The 20,733-nt window shown below is 43.2% G+C and overlaps 1 protein-coding gene across 3 annotated transcripts in view; it reads left to right on the forward strand.

Annotated features, from left to right (window-relative positions):
- Positions 1-20,733, forward strand: part of WDR90 (WD repeat domain 90) — a 1,338,149-nt gene that overhangs the window by 477,324 nt on the left and 840,092 nt on the right. For all 3 annotated transcript variants that reach the window (XM_069210679.1, XM_069210680.1, XM_069210681.1), the window contains 2 exons: positions 18,724-18,855; positions 20,181-20,348. In XM_069210679.1, the coding sequence (XP_069066780.1) occupies positions 18,724-18,855; positions 20,181-20,348 (300 nt within the window). The remainder of the gene's footprint in view (positions 1-18,723; positions 18,856-20,180; positions 20,349-20,733) is intronic.

Here is a 20,733-nt window from a genome sequence, read left to right on the forward strand (position 1 = left end):
GAGCCATGGTTTCTAACCAGATAATAAGTGCTGCGGCTGATTCTTCGGTACTATCCGCACATAACTATGCTCACGGAATAGCGCAAAGAAGACATGCATGGTTGCGACTAACATCTCTCAAACCAGAAGCTCAGCAGAGAATACAAAATTTACCTTTCTCAGGCTCCACTTTGTTCGGCTCATGCCGATGACGAGATGGCCAGGATGAAGTCTGAGCTAGATACCCTAAAAGCGGTAGGCATGGAACACCCGAAAGAACAACGAAAGGTATTCCGTCCATATCAGCGAAGACTTTTCACCCACAGGTATCAACCACACTGGATGTCTTCACGCCCCCAACAGCAGCATCAAAGGGGCTTCTCCACACAACGAAGGTCGACAAGGGGTCGTACAACACCTCAAACTCAGACAACTCGACAGGCTCCCGTGTCTAAGCCCTGAATCTTCGCTTCCCCCTCCTCCGTTATCCACTCCGGTAGGGGGAAGTATCTCAAATCATCTGGACGAGTGGCTAAACATCACATCAGACGCCTGGGTATTAAATATTGTGAGACATGGTTACGCTCTCAGATTCACCAGTCCTCCACCATCTGTTCCACCCAAACCAGCCAGCCACCACCTCGAAGCTCTTCAGTTAGAAGTCACTATTCTATTACAAAAAAGAGCCATAGAACCCGTCACGATCAACCAGAAAGGGAAAGGGATTTATTCAAGGTATTTCCTTGTGCCAAAAAAAGACAAGCAAGGGTTTCGTCCCATTTTAGATCTAAGGACAGCAAACAAGTGGATTCGCAAAGAGAAATTCAGGATGCTATCCTTGCACCAAATTTACCCACATCTTCGTCAGGGCGACTGGCTCTGTGCGATAGACCTTTGCGACGCTTACTTTCATATTCCGGTGACCAAGAAACATCAAATTCCTAAGGTTCACTGTCGGAAAACGTCATTACCAATTTGCGGTTCTACCCTTCGGCCTCAACTCAGCGCCGAGAACTTTTTCCAAATGCATGGCGGTGGTAGCCGCCCACTTGAGGAAACATTGAATATTTGTCTACCCCTATCTAGACGATTGGCTCATAAAGGCCTCCAGTTATCTAGAGGTGCAACAACATTTCAAATGGGCTCTACAGCTGTTACAGAATCTCTGTCTTCAAGTCAATCTCCTGAAGTCCACAGCAACGCCTGTTCAGAGGTTGCATTACTTAGGAGCCATTATAGATACAAATCTAGGAAAGGTGTTTCCTTCGGAGGAACAACGATTATCGATTCTCCAAAAGTGCAAACAACTACAGAAAACTCCACAGACCACTGCAAGAGTAATAGCTTCTTTACTGGGCTCGATGGCGTCTTGTATCCATCTCGTTCCCAATGCTCGCCTCCATATGAGACCATTACAGGAAAACCTGGAGGATCAATGGTGTCAACTGATGGACGATTGGGAGAGCAAAGTCCTCCTTTCTCCCCATGCACTACAGTCCCTCAAGTGGTTGTGTTTACCCAACAATCTCTTGGTGGGGATTCCGTTCCAACAACAGCTTCCAGCTCAAACCATCGTAACAGATGCGTCACTGCTCGGATGGGGAGCGCACATGGAACATCTTCAAGTCCAAGGCAAGTGGTCACAGAGAGAGAGTCTCTATCATATCAACCTGCTGGAGCTTCGCGCAGTCCACCTTGCGCTCAAAGCCCTCCTTCCCTCTCTGAGAGCGGAAACTCTCCTTCTCCAGACGGACAACGTGGCCACTATGTACTACGTAAACAAACAAGGAGGCACCAGGTCCAGGATTTTATCCAGAGAGGCTCAGACAATCTGGCATTGGCTTCTAGCCAAGAACCTGTCGCTAGTGGCAACTCACCTGCCTGGCATCCAGAATGTTCAAGCGGATGCCCTCAGTCGCGTAATGGACGAGAACCACGAATGGGTGCTACACGACGACGATGTCGTTCGTTCCATTTTCGCACTATGGAGTACCCCCTCTATAGACCTATTCGCAACCCCAGAAAACAAAAAATGCCAAAACTTCGCCTCCAGATATTACCATCCAGGGACACTGGGGAATTCCCTGTGGATAAGCTGGTCAGGAGCATTTCTTTACGCCTTTCCACCGCTTCCCCTGATTCCGGCGGTCCTCCAGAAGTTATCCAATGCTCAGTCCAAAATGATCCTGATTGCTCCGGAATGGCCACGCCAATGGTGGTTCCCAGACCTTCTTCACCGGTCACTCAAACCGCACATCAGGCTGCCTTATCGTCTGGACCTGCTCACGAAGTGCAGAGGGCAGATATCTCATCCCAACCTCTCATCGTTGAGTTTGGCAGCATGGCTCCTGAGCTAGTGCAATATGGACACTTGAACCTACCTCAAGACTGTATGGAAATCCTGAAAGAAGCAAAGCGCCCTTCCACACGATCGGCTTATGCAAGCAAGTGGAAGAGATTCTGTGTGTGGTGTTTAGACAACAACATTGACCCAGTATCCTGTGGAGAGGAATCTATCCTGCCATACTTGCTAAGTTTGGCAAAATCTGGCTTACAACTGTCATCAATAAAGGTACACTTGTCGGCTATAACGGCATACAGAAAGAGCCCTTCACAAACTTCCTTTTTTTCAGATTCCAATTATTAAGGACTTCCTGGAAGGTTTAAAAAAAGGTCTTTCCTCCCATTAGAAAACCATCTCCTCCATGGGAACTGAATGTTGTCCTATCGCGTCTGATGCTACCTCCATTCGAGCCAATACATAAGGCATCACTTCAGCATCTCACATGGAAAACTGCTTTTCTGGTGGCAATCACTTCAGCGCGTCGGGTTAGCGAAATCCAGGCCCTTTGCGCTCAAGAGCCCTACATGGTTTTTCATTCTGCGAAAGTGGTAATGAGGACTCATCCAAGATTTTTACCGAAAGTCGTCTCCGACTTTCATGTGAACCAAACCATTTCATTACCAACTTTCTTTCAAAATCCAACTACTCCTGCTGAGAGAACTCTGCACTCTCTGGATGTAAAGAGGGTTTTGAAATTGTACTTGGACAGGACAAAATGCTTACGTAAAACACAACAGCTCTTTGTTAACTATGGCCCAGTTAGAACAGGGTTGGGCACGTCTAAGCAATCTTTATCCAGGTGGATTGTTTCATGTATAATGTTATGTTATCAGTTAGCAAACAAATCCCTTGAGGGTAGGCCAAGAGCCCACTCTACTAGAGGGAAAGCAGCTACTGCAGCCTTGATGAGAAATGTCCCTTTGGCAGAAATATGCAAGGCTGCCACTTGGAAGTCGGTCCATATCTTTACTCGGCATTACTGCCTTGATACAGACGCTAGGGCAGATGCGCAGGTTGGACAGGCCTTGCTTAAGAATTTATTTGCATGACTCATGTTTTTTGTCAGTATTCTTCTGTCTACTCCACCGCGGTTATGGGGATGGGCTTGCTACTCTATTCAGTGCTTATGACTATACATGGAAATCCCCTACGAGAGAAGGAATGGTTTCTTACCTGTAACTCCAGTTCTCTCGTAGGGGTATTTCCATGATAGTCATAAGCAACCCTCCCTCCTCCCCGGTGGAGTTGACATAGAACAGGTTGCCATAAATATTATCGATATTGGTACTCCAACAAATGTTTTGTTCCTTCATGTCAGGTTACAAGCCTTCGAAAAGAACTGAGGCAACTGCCTTTTGCTGTGCATGATGGGAAACAGGAAGACTTTACTTTCTTAAAGGCACAGCTCTATTTACATTCTGTATAATGGCAGCCTATGGGCTACACTGCCCTGCATTATTTTATTCTCATGAGAGGTGTAAATAGAATGAGAATGTATTTGTTATTACATTTCTAGAATAAATAGATGTTTAAACGTGAATTTACACTACAACAGTTTTTTCTTTTAACAATTTGGCCTGTGTAGCTGTTCACATAGGCTGCACATTGTTATTCTTAAGTGGTTTTTTGACAGACCTTTTTCAAAGGGCTGGTATTTGCACTTAAGAATATACTTCACATCAGTGCTCCGGGGTCCCCGCAGGCGCGCAGAACTATTCAGTGCTTATGACTATCATGGAAATACCCCTATGAGAGAACTGGAGTTACAGGTAAGAAACCATTCCTTCTTACTGTTGCAATTTGTGACTGATTTCAATATCCATGGTGTTTTTAGACCAAGGTTCACCGTGGTGGATTTCTGTGTGAACCGGCAAATGCTACAGTTACCACATGGGTGGTGACCCATTGGGGGTGGTAGACGCCATAGTGTTGTCTGTTTATTGGGAGGTTTCTTGGTTAGTCCTGTGTGCACCACCATGTCACGTATGTTTGTGGCCCTTTTATAGGCATGCAGCGGTTGTTGGAAAGGGAGGCCACCAGATGTCAGGGTTTTCCAGTCATCTCTGATTATTTTCTGAATCTTGTTAGATAGAGGGTTGAATGAAGTCGCACACACTATCTGTTCCGTCTTAGGTTTGTTTTTGCGGGGTTGCAACAATTGATCTCTATTGTTGTTCCTTGCACTTTTGTTCGCTTTCCTGACAAGATGAGTGGGGTAATCTTTTTCTTGCAGTTTAGTGGACAGCTTTTGAGCATGTTTTTTATAGTCTGACAGATCCGAGCAGTTCCGTCGTAAACGTAAGAACTGACCCACCGGAAGGTTCTCCCGCAGGGACCTCGGGTGAAAGCTCTGAAATTGGAGCAAATTGTTGCAATCTGTAGATTTGTAATAAACCACTGTGGCCAATGATCCATTTTTCTCATAGATTAGTAGATCCAAAAAAGGCAATTGATTATCGCCTAAAGTAAAATTCAAAAAGGGCTTTGCAGTGTTAAGCCAGTTAGAGAAGGCATAGGCCTCGTCCCTGGTGCCTCTCCAGATTAGTAAAATGTCATCTATGTAATTTTTCCATGGTTTAATCTGCCCCAGGAACTGGTTGTCATCATGGAGGACCACCTGTTTTTCGAAACTGCCTACGTATAGGCAGGCCAGACTCTGAGCAAAAGTGCTGCCCATGGATGTGGTCTGCATTACTACTTACAGCCAATTAGTAGGAAGGCTCCTTCCAATCAAATCTAAAGCACATTTCACCAGAGCTAAAGTAGCTACAACAGCATGGCTCAAGAAGGTTCCAGTTGTTGATGTCTATAAAGCAGCAACTTGAAATCCGTATAAACATTTGCTAGATATAATTGCTTAGACTCGGAAACACAGACGGATGCAAAGTTGGGTCATGAAACACTTGAAAGCATATTCATGTGATAAATTCTTTTACACCTAATGGCAGCCATTGATTTCAAATATTCATAGATCTTTCCTGCTGCCAGCAGCTGTTTTCTGTAACTTCAGGTAGCTTGCTACTCTCTTCAAGAGTTTTTGATTATCAATCAAGATCCTACAATGCAGAAGAAAAAGTTGTTTACTTGGAGTCCTAGATCTGCATAATAGAAATCTTCATTGAAGTTATAAATGGCTGGCTCGCCTGCCTTCCTGGTTAAGTATCGTTGGGCATTGGAAAATTATTCTAACACACATTTAACATATGAAAGAGAATTGGCTCTGTGAGGTAACTGCTTATACAATGCATCATGGTAGGAGAAGCTCCTGGACTCTTAAAGGAACCGGATACATTTGTCTCAGCTTTCAGTGTGTGCCTATCCGGGTGTATTTGTTCCTTCTTATATATTTTCAACACCTTTTGCAAACTAAGATGCTCCAATGCAGTCTTGAAATGGGTCATTTTTAATCCTACAGAGTATATTCAAGAAAACAGCTCACCTCTGAGGAGGCACCTTCCAGTCAACCCTAAAGCAAATGGTGGTGTTCATTATATGGACATATAGGAATTGGTAGCCAGAATCTATATTTGTGGACAGTGTTTATGGAAAAGTGCTTGAGGGTACACCCATGCAGCGTAGAATTATTGAGGCGTTTATGACTTCAATGAAGATTCCTACAATAAAGAACTAGGGAGCTGGTAACCTTTTTTTTCTCACTATAGGTAAAACTGATTTTCTGAAATGGATCTTTCATAGACTCACAAGCGTGCTACATGCCTCAATTTCTGTCCCGTTGCTGGAGACAATGTCATATTACCCCGACCCTAATGGCTTTGCACCAAAGCGGTAGCACAATATATGGTGGCCTGCATCATTTGAAAGATACTTCACACGTCTACCCAGTCATATTTATCAAATAAACTGAACATCTTTGATGCCCAACTTGATGGTGGGCAGTGGTGTTGGGAGTTGTTCAAGAAATGTACAACCCCTTCTCCTTGAGCCACCTCCATTTAAAAAAGAACATTGTATGAAGCAACATTTATCTGGCAGCTCCACAAGAATCTGGAATTTGCTTACATCATATCTTGGTATGATGCCTTATTTTGTAACTTTCCAAAAGGATGTTAAAATCCTCAGTTTCCACAGAAATTTTAATTGTACCTGAGAGGCGATTGGAGACTTAAATTTCACTCAGCTTTGTTTGCCAGCCTCCTTGGAACCCCAGGTGGCTGCTGTTGGTTTTTACTGTTGAGTAACTTATACTTGCGTATAGGAACCTACTTTTATTCTTTACTGACCTTCTATACAACTTGCATACTCACTTATGTTGGTCCATCGATAACTTCCCATCAATAATGGAACCATCCTCTATTGTCACATCTACAGTGGACCCCAGTGCAAGAAAAAGGCAATTTAAATCTGCAGTTTTGCCAGAACGGATATCCCCAAGGAAGATTTCACCTCATCTCTCTGCTAAGTGGTTGGTGGCCATACAGGAGGAAGTGTCACATCCAGGATATGCTTCTGGGACAGTGTACAGCCCAGGCCAGCTCAAAACAAAATATCAGGACACTGATAAATAACATGGTAATATGACACGCCATGACCTGGATTCGCAGCCCCAACATTATTACCCTAATTATCCAAGATTTCAGGAAGAAGAATGACCAGCACTTTGGGCTCACTATGAGCGCCACTATGACCCTTATGTTAGAGAAAAGGAGGATAAACAGGTGTCAGTAAATCTGCTAAAAGAGGCCTGAAACACATGATGGTGGATTATTGTGCCTATGCTCCCACTAAGCCATCTTCCCAGCCTTTACACGAGTTCCTTTGGTCTCAAAATGTTTGTCATCACCCTCCAATCCCCCCCAGACTTGCCACAGCCAAAACGTCAACAATCAGCAGAGGAAATACCACCAGTATTTATGAAACCAAGGCCCCAAACTGACCTCCGCAGCTGATCCACCACTGAATCACATTCAGGTGAACACATGAAAAAAGGAAAACTTCCATAAAATCCTAGGCTTCATGAAATCAAGTATGATGATCAGATAGTTGCAGTAGTGGAATCGAAGATGCCTCCATTGGTTGTCTCCTCACCGGATGACTTTGCAAGGTTTCATTTTCTTATAGAAAGCTATTCCAAAATATTTAAACAGCCTGTAACAAGCAAATACATCGATTTCTTCCTGTGTAATGTATGGAACTAGACGGAAAAGCTGTTAAAGCCACACCAAGTATTGATCATGTCTGGCAAGAAGGGATTAAAAAGTAATGGAACATTGACAACAATAGCGGCAGCAATCCCAACACTGACCCCCAAAAAAAAGTCTGCAGACAACACTCTGGCATGTCTAGTTGGGTACCCTAAGATTCAGTGGCGTTGCAAGCAACCGAAACGAGGCCGAGAAAGCCAGGTATCCCTTTTACATCTTCCTTGAACAAAGAGGATTGAAATATGCACATCTGTGAAAAGCGGGTGTCTTCCATGGCAGCTCCTCGATCAGAGCAGCTTATATTACGGTTATTTTAGGAAGATATGATTGCCAAATAGCTCCTTAGATTAATATTTTTCTAGAAGGCATAAAAGCAGGAATCCAAGGCAATTTCCTATGAAAGGGAGGACTGTTGCAGCTAACATCGACTCATCACGATATGTGGCAAACCGTAGTTTGTCACCTCACTGGGGATGCTGTATTACATAGATAAGGCTGGCTCACAATAACTTAATTCCAACCTGCAGTTCACAATTGCATATTTGATATGGGCTTGAACAGAAAACTCTTATTTGGAAAATACACAGATTATGCACTCCATAACATAAAGGCTGGTACAGTCACAGCAAGATTCCTTAGTGCCCTACAGCAATGACATCCCCAGCCCTTTTGTTGCAATAGAAGAAGCCAGATATATTGTGGAGGTGTCCAGAAATATCAGTGCCAACCTTATCAACTGCAACAGTCACAATACAATCAATACTGATACGTTAGCACAAACAGAACACTTCTAGTGCGCAGTGAGTGCCATTTTATAACAAACTACAGTTCAGACACAGGGAAGAGTTCAATAGAAATAGCAGTTGTCTCGACTTCCCCTGACTCCAGGTACCATTGCATCCATTGCCCTGGATGTTGGCCCTGTAGAGGCCAGGATATCTGCTTGCTTGCAGGAGTGGAAGCAAGTCACTTCAGGCAAACAATATTGGATGTAATTCAGTTCTGCTCCACACCAAAGTTTTTCCAGGTCCCTCCCCAAATACTGCCACCCATCGAAATTTAGGCTTCTAGTCAGGGCTTTCTCTAATCAAAAAGAAAATGGCACGAGAATGGACGACTTTCTAGACCTATGTTCGCTCACTGTCTTCCTGAGGAAACAATTCTTCCACATGACCCACAGGAGGTATTCAATTTCCTGATGGAAAAATAATTTATGGCCTCTTAAGACTTCCAAGGCAGCTATTTTCATATGTCCATTTACTACAGATATCTGACGTTCCTAAGATTTTTTGTGGTTATTCATCATCACCAATTCAAGGTGCTCCCTTTTTACTTCAGATCAACTTTGATAATAATCACAAAATGTATAATAATAGTGTCACTGCATTTTCAACACGTCATCAGGTTGTACATATACCTCGATGAGTGGGTAATCAAAAGCTTCTTCTACCGATGCCACAAAAAACTCAGTCCACAGCCTGTACTTCAGGTGATACGGTCTGCTTTTAACAAAGAAAAATCATCTCTAGAACTGTTGTGAAACATTAATTTCCTAGATGCGCTCATGAGCACAGAAGAGGCGAGGGTGCACACCTCACAGGAAAGGCAAACCAGTCAAGCAAGTCAGATCCAAAAACAGTCAAATACCAAAGTCTCCCTACTGAACCAACCACTGGGCATGATATTGTTGTGTGTGTGTGTGTCATTCCATTTGGTGGCCAATACAAGCAGAACTAGACAATGTGCGCAAATATCATACCCCTTTGACCAGATTCGATGATGAGAAATTCCCTTGTAAGTCTGACTTCCATAAAGAATATCAGCATGGATATATTGTTCCTTTTACCTAAAGCAGAGTCATTTATAACCACAAATGCTTCAATGGAAGGACAGTGGGCCAGTGAAATGTCGACCAGCCAGGAGACAAACCTTCAGACTGACCACACAACAAAAGTATTTTATATTAGGAGGCATGAGATCTCAAGTACTGTCAACGGAGGCTAAACTTCTGTGATGCTGGACCATATGACATTGGATCTCATTAGAGGCAGAACTTCTTCCTGGAGAACACGACGACTAAGTAGCCAGACATGTCAGAACGGCCATGAATTGTAGCTCCACAACAATTCTATTGTGGAACGTGTTTGATGCATGGGTAAAACCAAAGCTGGACTTGTTTTTGATGAAATTAGATACAAATTGTCAGTTCTATACATCTGGGTATTGTAGGATAGTGGGGCAATGCGTTTTTTAATACATGGGCAGGAACATATGCTTTTCCTCTTCTCTCTGTAATTCCAAGGGTAATTGAGAAGCTGAAACAAGAACCATGCAGAGAATTCTATGAGACTGATGAGGCCCAGACATACGGTTCATAGGTCTTCTTCACCTAGAGGACACTGACAAACCCTGTACAGGAAGCCACAGGGCCAACCAGGGGATACTGGTCCTCATTTATGGTTGGTGAGTTGTTTTTTGCTACTGGTGTCCTGCCGTTTGTCCTACAAATGGCTCTAGAGCCTGGGCCAACTACAGCTCTTTCTGCACTTGATTCTGAGGGTAGCGAGGGTGAGCAGTCGCTGGCTTCTGACGGATGTAATGTGGAAAGCATGAGCTCAGAGCTCAACCGTCCACTAACAACCACGAAAATATGATCTTGAGCCTAGTTCTTATCTTTTATGTAGAAAGAGAGTAATTTAATCACATGGTAAAACTAAATAAATAGTAAACTGTTAAGTTGGAATACTAAATGCGGGGTTGTCACCCTGGTTTTGATCCTCAGTAAGTGTTTCGCCCGGGCTTCAACACTTTCTCCTTGTAATGCTGATTCTGACGGTTATAGTTCCTGGTGTATTGTAAGGAGAAGCATGACTAAAGGTCAGGTGCACTTTACCCCACTTTCACAATCACTGGGTAGATCTGCAACTCAGTTCAATAATTCTCATCCCAGATATTAAGTTATATAAAAAATGTTGAGCCCTTGTACCAGATTTCCTAGTGCACTGTTCATCCCTAGCTCTGGTCACAGGCTAGCCCCTACTTTTACCTGCTCGCTGATGTTGAGGATCACATGATGAGGTGGGGGCAGCCCTTGTCCCTCACCTTCGCTGCTGCAGCTCCTTGTAGCTGTGACCTCCATGAAGGCCGTCCTTCATAAAGAGAATCGCTGGACGAGATCAACCTCCAGGTCTGTGTAGTGGCACAATGTCTTTGAAAACTGCAGCTCTCCCTCACATTTGTAAACTAGTACCGAAGCAGGTTAATTGTGTCCTCCGGGCCGATTCGTCTGCTGTGATGCATCTTTGGCAGTTAGGGACGATCAGACTGATCAAACTCATCTCCAGCAGGAATGGGCACCTGTTCTCTGACATTGCTGTGCAAGTACTAGCTCACAGTCTCCCCCCCCCCTCCCCCCAGTGGTTGCCAGTAGACACAGTGGTAGAGTAGAGAGACTGGGAGACACCCTCACGGTACAGATTGTTCCTGCTTTTGCTGTCTAGGGCAGTCCACTGTCTGTGGGTGTATTTCATGCCTGAAATCCTTTTGGGCTTCTCTTGCGGGACAGTCTCTCCTCCTTCAGGACCAGGCACTCTTCTTTCCTCTCTCAGCATGAAAAGCTCCAATAACAGTGAAAAGTTATAGGGGTACATCGAAAAGTCTGCTGTTTATCTAACAATACAAGAGTAATTTATATTTGTCAGCATTGAAGCAATTGAATACATTTATTCACAGCACCCACACAAAGATACATATTACATTTTCTCTTCAGCTTATTGTCATTATACAGTTGATAAACCGTCACATATATACCTACACACACACACCTATATATATATATATATATATATATATATATATATATATATATATATATACACGCACACTGTACACCATATAACAATATTTTTTTTAAAACAATTGTGTTCCTTGTCCATCGTTGAACATCTTTAAATATGTAGGTGGTTCTTAGCTGCCTGGCGTTATTTACTTGAATTACAGATTCACACACAGAATTCATCTGGGTGGGTATGGTGGGTAGAGGCGGCTGGCTGGTGTTATACAACAGGATTGTTTCTGTCATTTGTTGTATATAGTGGTCAGTGTTGGGCATTAGCATAATGTGTTATGCATTTGTTCTATAGGAATATGGCCATGTCTTTCTTTGGTCCTAAGGAGAACACAACTTAGTATGACCAAAATGCGTCAACCTTAATAATTTCGGAGAAGTCTTGGTGGACTAGGTGAACCCGGAACTGATAAATTTAGACAGCAAGGAGGAAATAACGGATGTAGGAATCTTTGTCTTACTCGCTACTATTTTGGACTACCCTCCAGGTGGATTATTAATTAAATAGATAACCATCTACATATTTATAGACGTTCAATGAGGTACAACGAGCATAATTGTTTTTCTGTAACTTTTATATGAATGTTCTGTGTGTGTGTAGATGTATATGTAGATGTGTGTGTGTGTGTGTGTGTGTAGATGTATATTTGATGTTTTATGTTGTCAGTTATATAAAGACAATAAGCCTGACAAAGAGAAAATGTAATATGTACTTTTGATTTTAGCGTTTCCACATAAATTGATAGACCTGTTGGCTATACTGATAAATTCAGACAGACAATGATATTTTATTGTTAGATAAATCCCATAGGTTTCGATTTATTGCCTTGGTTTTCCACGGTTATTGATAATTAATCGATAAACTCAGGATTAGTGCGGTGATTTGGGGATTCCCCTTTGCTGTACCCCACTCGCCACATGCAAGCAGGTGCCTAGGCACTAGGCAGACCCTAGGCTTCTCTCTAGCAGAAAGTGCAGGCTTCATGTGATGCACCATGACCCTTGGAAGGGTGGCTGTCAGGCACACACTAGCCCTAGTCACAAAGCTTCTAGTTTGAGTACTATGCAGAGCACTCCCTTCCTTGGGCATAAGGAACATGGAAGTAAAATAAAAGTGGGATAGTTTGGATCCCACTTTGACACATTTTCCAGACAGGTGGTGTAAATTCACAAGATTTCAGAACTTATTTGGGATGGTTCTCTTTCATATGTCATTTCTGGCTTTCTCTCCAGACACAGCCTTTGTTCAAAGAAATGGTTCCTATGATTACTCGTCAAAACAGCAGGGATATACACAAGATCGTGGGCAATTCTTACACTTTAACTGATGATAATCACACATCCCCTGAGACTCAACACTTTGCTGGGATGTATAGAGTTTCACCTTGCGCCATTTCCTGTATTTGTGAACCGAGGACTAAATATGTAGGGGGAGGGGCACAAAAACAAATTAAGTCATTTTGTGACAAAACCATAATATGATAACATGTTCATAAACATTGAACCATACAGAAACCAAAAAAACACAAAGGTCTTGATAAAAAGTTTGTTGGCAATAACCACCAAACTTGCACACTGAGTAAATACAGATTCCACAGGGTTTATTATAGAACACTGGTTATTGGTAAGTAGGTTGATGTATTCAGACCTGTGTGTAAACCTCTGTTTGCGCAGGGATTGGAATTAAGAGTTGGAGGTTTCTAATGCATGCTAATATATACCTAAAACCTTCCTTAAATTTCGGCAGGTCAAAACTACTGAAATTTAACAGTAGAAATATGTACATTATTTACCATACCATGCAGATTTTAGAGCGTTAAACACCAAAATCTGCATGTTATTGCCCCAAAACCTGTAATAAACACTATGTATTGCATCAGATAAATAATGTCCCCTGGGGTATCATTATTTATGAGCTCCCATAAATAACACATTCACTCATAATCTAGCCTTGTGTGTTTCTACTGTGTTCCCTGGAATCGGTATTTACTGTGTGTGTTAAATACGCACCTGATTAATAGTTTCAGACACTGGAAGTTGCTGGAGTGAGAAAATGAATCCCCAAAGTATACCAGCAACTTCTTCCCGTGTGGAAGTGTGCAGGCATTCATTTAGTGTGCACTAAGCACCTTGAAATGAGACAAACCGAATCCATTGTCGTTCTCTGAGATCACTGTCATCTCACACAGGAACCTGCCAGTCTCTTACATCGTTGACCCGAACAGAGAAAAAGTACAAGCTTACAGATCCTGAGCTGGAGGTCCTGGCCTACTAGCTGATAAGACACCATGCATGTCTGATGTGCCATCTCATGCAGAAGGTGCCACCAAAAACAAACAATAACATGTCTGAGTAAGGGGATAACAGTCAAAGTTAGCACCAGACAAAATCAAAACTGTATTCACTTGTCTACATGATGTTGAAGGTTACAAACCTTGAAATGCAAGGTACTCCTGTTGCTGAGTATAAGCACTAATACAGGCAACTGGTGGTAGATCTCCACCTCCTCTCTACCTCAAGCCATGGGAATAAAAAATATATACACTAACACACAACCCCGACTGTCAGTAGTACCAGGGTAGGAATTCAGTGGTATAGATACTTCACTGTTTTATGAGAAAATCCCTCCACCATCTAATAGGTGGTATGCTTGTGGTATTCTTGTTCCTTGGGCTCCACCTAGCACTGACCAAGCTGATCAAGATGCAAGCTGCTACCCACTGCAAAGGAGTGTATTCAGAGTGTTGTGGTTGCTTTTCCATCCATCTGCTGCCACTGTCCCATATCACCATTTCTTATGTGTGCGCTGCAGGGACTTTAATATCTTATTTATGGGCCACACCTTTGTACATCAACAGGCTTACTATTGATGGAAGGAATGTGCCAAAGCATTGGACTGATACAAGGACTAGTTGTACTTGGTTGTACAGTTGCACTGTATGTCCTTGTTGCTGTTTAATCAATTTTGCTAGAACTATGGGATTACATCTGTAGGAGGCTGGCTTGGTTTGCACTGGGTACCTTGGGTACTTACACCAGGTCCAGTCATCCCTTATTAGTAAAGTAGTAATGTTCTAGCAGCTTAGTCTGATAGAGGTAGCTATAGCAGAGTAGCTTAGGCTGAACTAGGAGACCTGCAAAGCTCCTGCAATACCACTTATAGTTACACAGTACATATACACAAGTAAAGAAAATACTCTTACCAAAAATAAAGGTAGTTTATTTGGGTGACACAAGGCCAAAAATATCTTAGAGGCAATACTCCTTCTGGAGGTAAGTATTATACACAATATATACACTAGACACCAAAATAAGGTAAGTAATTAGACATAGGATGGTGCAAACAATAGGAAATGCTATAGAATGCAATGGGATAAAATAGGTGCAGGGGCAACACAAACCATATACTAAGTAAGTGGAATGCGAATCACAAATTCCCTCCTAGACAAGTGTAGTGTGTAGAGAATCGCTGGGAGAGTAGGAATACAGCAAAGGTAAGTAATGTTCCCCACCCCAGAGCCCAGAAAAGTAGGAGTGAAGTACTGCAAGTTTCCTTAGGACACACTACAAGTCATGATTGGAGTTACTGCAAGACTACAACCAACGAATGATGGATTCCTGGACCTGAAGACCTGCAAAGGAAGGAGACCAAGTCCAGAAGTCGGAAGAAGTTCCAGGAAGGGCAGAAGCCCCTGCCAACCCAGAAGAGGGTGCAAAAGAAGAGTCCCCGGTTGGACAAAGACTGCATAAATGCCCCCAAGGAAGTTGTCAGCGGGTTCCTGCGTGATGCAATGGATGTCCCACAAAGAGATGTTGGATGCAGGTGAGATTTGGTGCTGGCTTCATCCAACAAGCCTTGGTTCCGGCAAAGTCGTGTTTTGCGTCAAAGTGGCGCTGTCTGGACCCAGGAGGGACCTGGGGGGCTCAACTCTGCGTGAGGAGGAAGAGGGGGCTCTCAGCACTTTAGAGAGCCCTCAGTCGACCAGATAGCACCCACAGGAGTCCCAGGACATGGGGACAAAGGAGGTGCAAAATGCGGTTGGTGCAGCATTACAAAGGAAGGTCCCATGCCGCTGTTCTGCTTTCCTGCCCTTATCTCATAACCAATCTTACAGAACCTCTCTGGAATGCACTTCTGAGTTTAAAGATGACATTTATTGTTATTAATTCTCCACCACGAGGTTCCTGAGAGACGAAATTAGTAGATTGGAAGCACACGTTCAAAAGTAGTTGCAGCAATGAAAGCAAAATATATCAAAGTACTTCTCAGTTGCAATGTACACAGCAAATATATGTGATTATATTATAGCATGACTTCAAAGCAAAGCATAAAAGTCAAAATTCATCACCGTATGGGCAAGGCTGTAGGGCCTATATTCAGCTTCATTTTTCTGGGTTCTGCAAGTTGAGGACTCCGGTCAACTGCGAGAAAGAGATTTTCTACCCAAACGGGAGACAGGCAACTGACGTCTAGCTCCTGTCTGAAGTCAAAGCAGATTCAATCTACCCCTGCTGTAGCCCAGAGTCATCCTTAAAAGCGAACTCAGTGTGAGAACCGAAGAAACCTGGAGAGTGGCCAATTCTCCCGAGCTCCTCGTTCTCAGACTGGATTGCGAGGTAAACACAAAATCTATGTGCTCTTATCAGCAAAGGTCTGGTGTGAAGACAACAGCTTGGTCCATCTTGTGGAAAACCACAGCTTGGAAAAAACACAGCTCATCTGCAATGCCTCAACTGCAATGTCTAACCCCATGCTAAAGCCAATAGGCAGCTAACCTAAATATCAAATGTAATGTCTAATGTCATGTCAAAGCCAATAGGCAACTAAACTGAATACAGAATGTAATGGCTAGTGCCATGTCAAAGCCAATAGGCAGCTAAACTGAATACAAAATGTAATGGCTAATGCCATGTCCAAGCCAATAGGCAGCTAAACTGAACCAAACATATAATGTGCGACTAGTGAACATTGAGCAACTAATATGCGCAGTGGTGAAACAAAAAGTCATTGGTCAAACACAATTAATAGCATCACAGCCGCCGGAGGTCAACTCAGCGAGTTGAGAGTCGCAGGATAGAGTGCTGGGACCTGGGCCAGGCTCTGCATGAAGGAATTTTGCAAATAGTGCCCAGATGCCTCAGGAGGTGAAGAAGACACAGTGCACAGGGGTACTGTCGTACTCGGGGAAGGCAAGGTCTTACCTCCTCCAAATTGGGACAGCAAGACCTCAGGACAATCTGTGTAGAAGGGACCCACCACCTGTGTTCCAAGGAGCATGCTCGTCACCAGGAGAGGAGCCCAAGAGAACCGGTCGTCGACTTAGAAGGTGTCTGCTTGAGCAGGGAAGTGACTCTGTCACTCCACAGGAGATTTCTTTGATCCTTCTGGTGCAGGATGAAGACAGGGAGTGCCCTAGAGCCTGCACACCGTGGAAACTGTTGCAGTTGCTGGCTGGAACTGACGTTGCAGAGGAAAAGTAGCCCTTCTGAATACTTTGTTGCTGTTACGGCGGTTCCTGGAGCAGTCTTCAGTTGATCCGAGGATGAAGAAGTAGTTGCAGAGGATTCCTGCTGGAAACTTGCAAGCAGAATCTGAAGAGAAACCCACAGGAGAGACCCTAAATAGCCCTGAGAGGGGGGTTGTCTACCTTATCAGGTATGGACCTATCAGGAGGGGTCTCTGACGTCACCTGCTGGCACTGGCCACTCAGAGGCCTCCAGAGTGTCTCCACACCTTGGAAAACCTGATGGCTGAAGCCTGGGACACACTGGAGGAGCTCTGGGCACCACCCAGGGTGGTGATGGACAGGGGAGTGGTCATTCCCCTTTCCTTTGTCCAGTTTTGCGCCAGAGCAGGGACTGGGGGGGTCCCTGAACTGGTGTAGACTGGCTTATGCAAGGAGGGCACCATCTGTGCCTTTCAAAGCATTTCCAGAGGCTGAGGGAGGCTACCCCTCCCCAGCTTGTAACACCTATTTCCAAAGGGAGAGGGTGTAACACCCTGCTCCCAAAGGGAATGCTTTGTTCTGCCTTCCTGGGACTGACCTCAGACCCTAGGAGGGCGCAGAACCCTGTCTGTGAGGTGGCAGCAGCTGTAGCTGCAGTGCAAGCCTCAAAGAGCTGGTTTGGCAGTAGTGGGGGTCCATGGTGGAGCACCCAGGATGCATGGAATTGGCTCCCCAATACCATATTTTGAATGTGGGGACAATTCCATGATCTTAGACACCCTACATGGCCATATTTGGAGTTACCATTGGGAAGCTACATATAGGTATTGACCTATATGTAGTGCACACGTGTAATGGCGTCCCCGCACTTACAAAGTTTGAGGGTTAATTGGCCCTGAACTATGTGGGGACACTTTTGCTAGTGCAAGGATGCCCTCACACTTAGTAACTTTGCACCTAGCCTTCATTAAATGAAGGTTAGACATATAGGTGACTTATAAGTTACTTAAGTGCAGTGAAAATGACTGTGAAATAATGTGTATGCTATTTCACGCAGGCTGCAATGGCAGTCCTGTGAAAGGGTTTGTCTGAGCTCCTTATGGTTGGCAAAAGAAATGCTGCAGCCCATAAGGATATCCTGGAACCCCAATGCCCTGGGTTCCTAGGTACCATTTACTAGGGACTTATAAGGGGGGGTCCAGTGTGCCTATTGAAATTGGTAAATGAAGTCACTAGCCTACAGTGACAAATTTAAAAGCAGAGAGAGCATAAGCACTGAGGTTCTGGTTAGCAGAGCCTAAGTTGACAGTTAAGCACTATACACAACACACAGATTAGGCCATAAACTATGAGCACTGGGGTCCTGGCCAGCAGGATCCCAGTAAGATAAATATACTGACATACAGGTAAAAATGGGGGTAACATGCCAAGAAAGATGGTACTTTCCTACAACATCAGTTTTAATTTCTAGTACTTTGTTTGGAATTGCGTATTGTGAGAAATACACTGGTGTGTACGGCCAAGGTTCTGTCTTTTGCACTTCATTTCTGCAGGTGTTGTCTAGTCTCATCAGACCTAGTTTTTGGGCCTTCACATCAAGCTCAGTCACTTACATTAACCCAAATACCAGGAATGCAAATCCTGTACACATTCCAGTTGATGCAGTTAGGCACACAAAATCTTTCAAACTAACTTAGTTTGCATACTTGTCACTATGTCAGTCCTCTCCCGCGAGGACAGTGGGAAATGTATATTTACCATTCAGCCTTCCATGGTGACATGAATCATCTGCTACATAGTAGTTTTACAGCTCCCTGGGATTAAATGATCTACATTTTTAGACCCCGTATACAGAAAGGACATAACTGTTCTGTATAAAAAAAAAGTGATTCTGAGCTGAATTCCACAGTAGAGTTTATATTTATTGGTGGTTTCTATTCCTAGATGCCAACAAGGTGCAAAGAAGAGATTCCACATATATTGCGAATGGGATGCCTCGCAGGTCCGCACCAGTTCCTTGTATATCCTCACCCCCCATCCTAGATATAAGCTCAATACATCAAGAAGGCCGACATGGTAAGGAGGCTTGATTTTTCTTCTAGGGGTGTTTTCGGAGAAGAGTGGAATGGGAAATGGGGTTGCAAAACTTGTTACCTAAGAAAGGTGCTAAATCCGCAATGCTGAAAAGAAATTCTACGAAGTCGTAGCATAGTTTGAAAGTTCATAGTATCTACTGTGCAATTTCCATAGAGATCTCATCTTCCCTCTTTGGGATACAGCAAGCTCTCTTTGTGTCAGAGATGAGAAAAACATGTTCAAGGCTTTGTGTCCTTGAATTTATTTGTGAGTTTGTTGCCCTTAATACCATTATCCTCATTCTCGTTCTATCACTTAATGAAAATAAATATCTAATTAAATGGCCTGTTCCCATACTTTATTTTACTCCTAGGTTGCACAAAGAGAGACAGAAGTTGAAAAATATATTCTTGCCATTTTCTTTGAAAGGATGAAGAGCAAATAACCAATCCGACAAAAGATTAAGCCAAGGTTAGGGGCATACCTTAAGTGCACTGACCTCTTTAACAAAAAAGTCAATGAGTCTTTATAATCGTTGGTAGCAGGTGCTGACTTAAAACGTGAGATCAGTGGGTGCAGTTTCAGAGATACCATTAGTCCTTATGCAGGACATAAAATGCCAACATCTCAGAATGTACCCACAACAGGACTCAGAGAGCGATTAATTTCTCTATGCTTTTCCTAATTACCCTCTGCTCCTCACCAGTTAAGTGTTAATAAAACCCATTGCCAGATGGTCCTGATAACCACAACGTTAAGAAACTCTCTCATGCCAATCTAATAGCATCCACCTCTAATGCCTCGTAGCAGATTTTATGCCACCTTTTTCCGATTACCCCAAGATAACTGCTCAGATTGTATTGGTATAACGTTGAAGAGACCCTAGTTTTTTTCTCACCTACATAACCTTTGGAACATTGAGGCCGAACGTTTTCTGTCAACCAGCACTAGTTGGTTCAACTGAAAAACAAAAAAAAAAAAGAGTTCCGCCCTTTTGCACTGGTGATACCTGCATGTTAGTCCAGTGCTATGTGGAATATTTGTTTATGAATCTGATTTGATTTGTTGGTATGATGCCATAAAAAGTAATTGGTTGTTTGCATTGATTTGTACTCTATTCGCATATTCTGGTTCAGTAAATCCAACTTTCTTTGGTCAGTAATCGTAATCAATCTACAAAAGAGAGCTTCACATCATATGTAATCAGTGCAGAGATGGAGTTAATGATCATAGAAGTTTTTGGACCCTACCAAAGTAATGGGAATATTCGCAGTTTGTATAAACACTTCAAACCAGGGTTAATAGCTTTCAATTTTTCTCCACAGATACTTTTTGTGAGTCAGATGAAGGAGAGAAATTAGCAGACATTGGCACAAAAGAATTAGTGAACAAGGACCACTCAGTCCTAATAAACAAATATGAAGTTAGTCGAAAGAAATTGCCTCTGATTGAAAGACCTAAATCTAGTCCAGTCCAAAGGGGTCCTGAAAATGGTAAGGATCAATTCAGCCTTTAAAGCACGCATTACCCTTCTCCATGCCGGCTAGTTAATCGATGCTTGGTTAATCCGTGTAGTTTTCCATTTGTTAGCACTGCCCTGCATTACATGATCTAATCGTTGTGCATGGAAATGTATTTATTGGTAGACACTTTTGATCTGGGTGTAAACAAGGGATTATTTTATTCGCACTCTTGTTCTCCATTGTGGATATCTGTTATAGTTTCAGGATTGTTATAATGTTTCCATATTTTTGTCATGACCTCTCATTACTTTTCTTATTCTACTTTGTTATGACTACTGGTAAAAGAAATGCTTCGTATCTCCTCATCCCTTCTGTTGGCGCCCATAAATTTCATCCCAGGACCTTGTCCTTTTTC

The sequence above is a fragment of the Pleurodeles waltl genome, chromosome 10, assembly GCF_031143425.1.
Source record: "Pleurodeles waltl isolate 20211129_DDA chromosome 10, aPleWal1.hap1.20221129, whole genome shotgun sequence".
In the NCBI taxonomy this organism is placed as follows: domain Eukaryota; kingdom Metazoa; phylum Chordata; class Amphibia; order Caudata; family Salamandridae; genus Pleurodeles; species Pleurodeles waltl.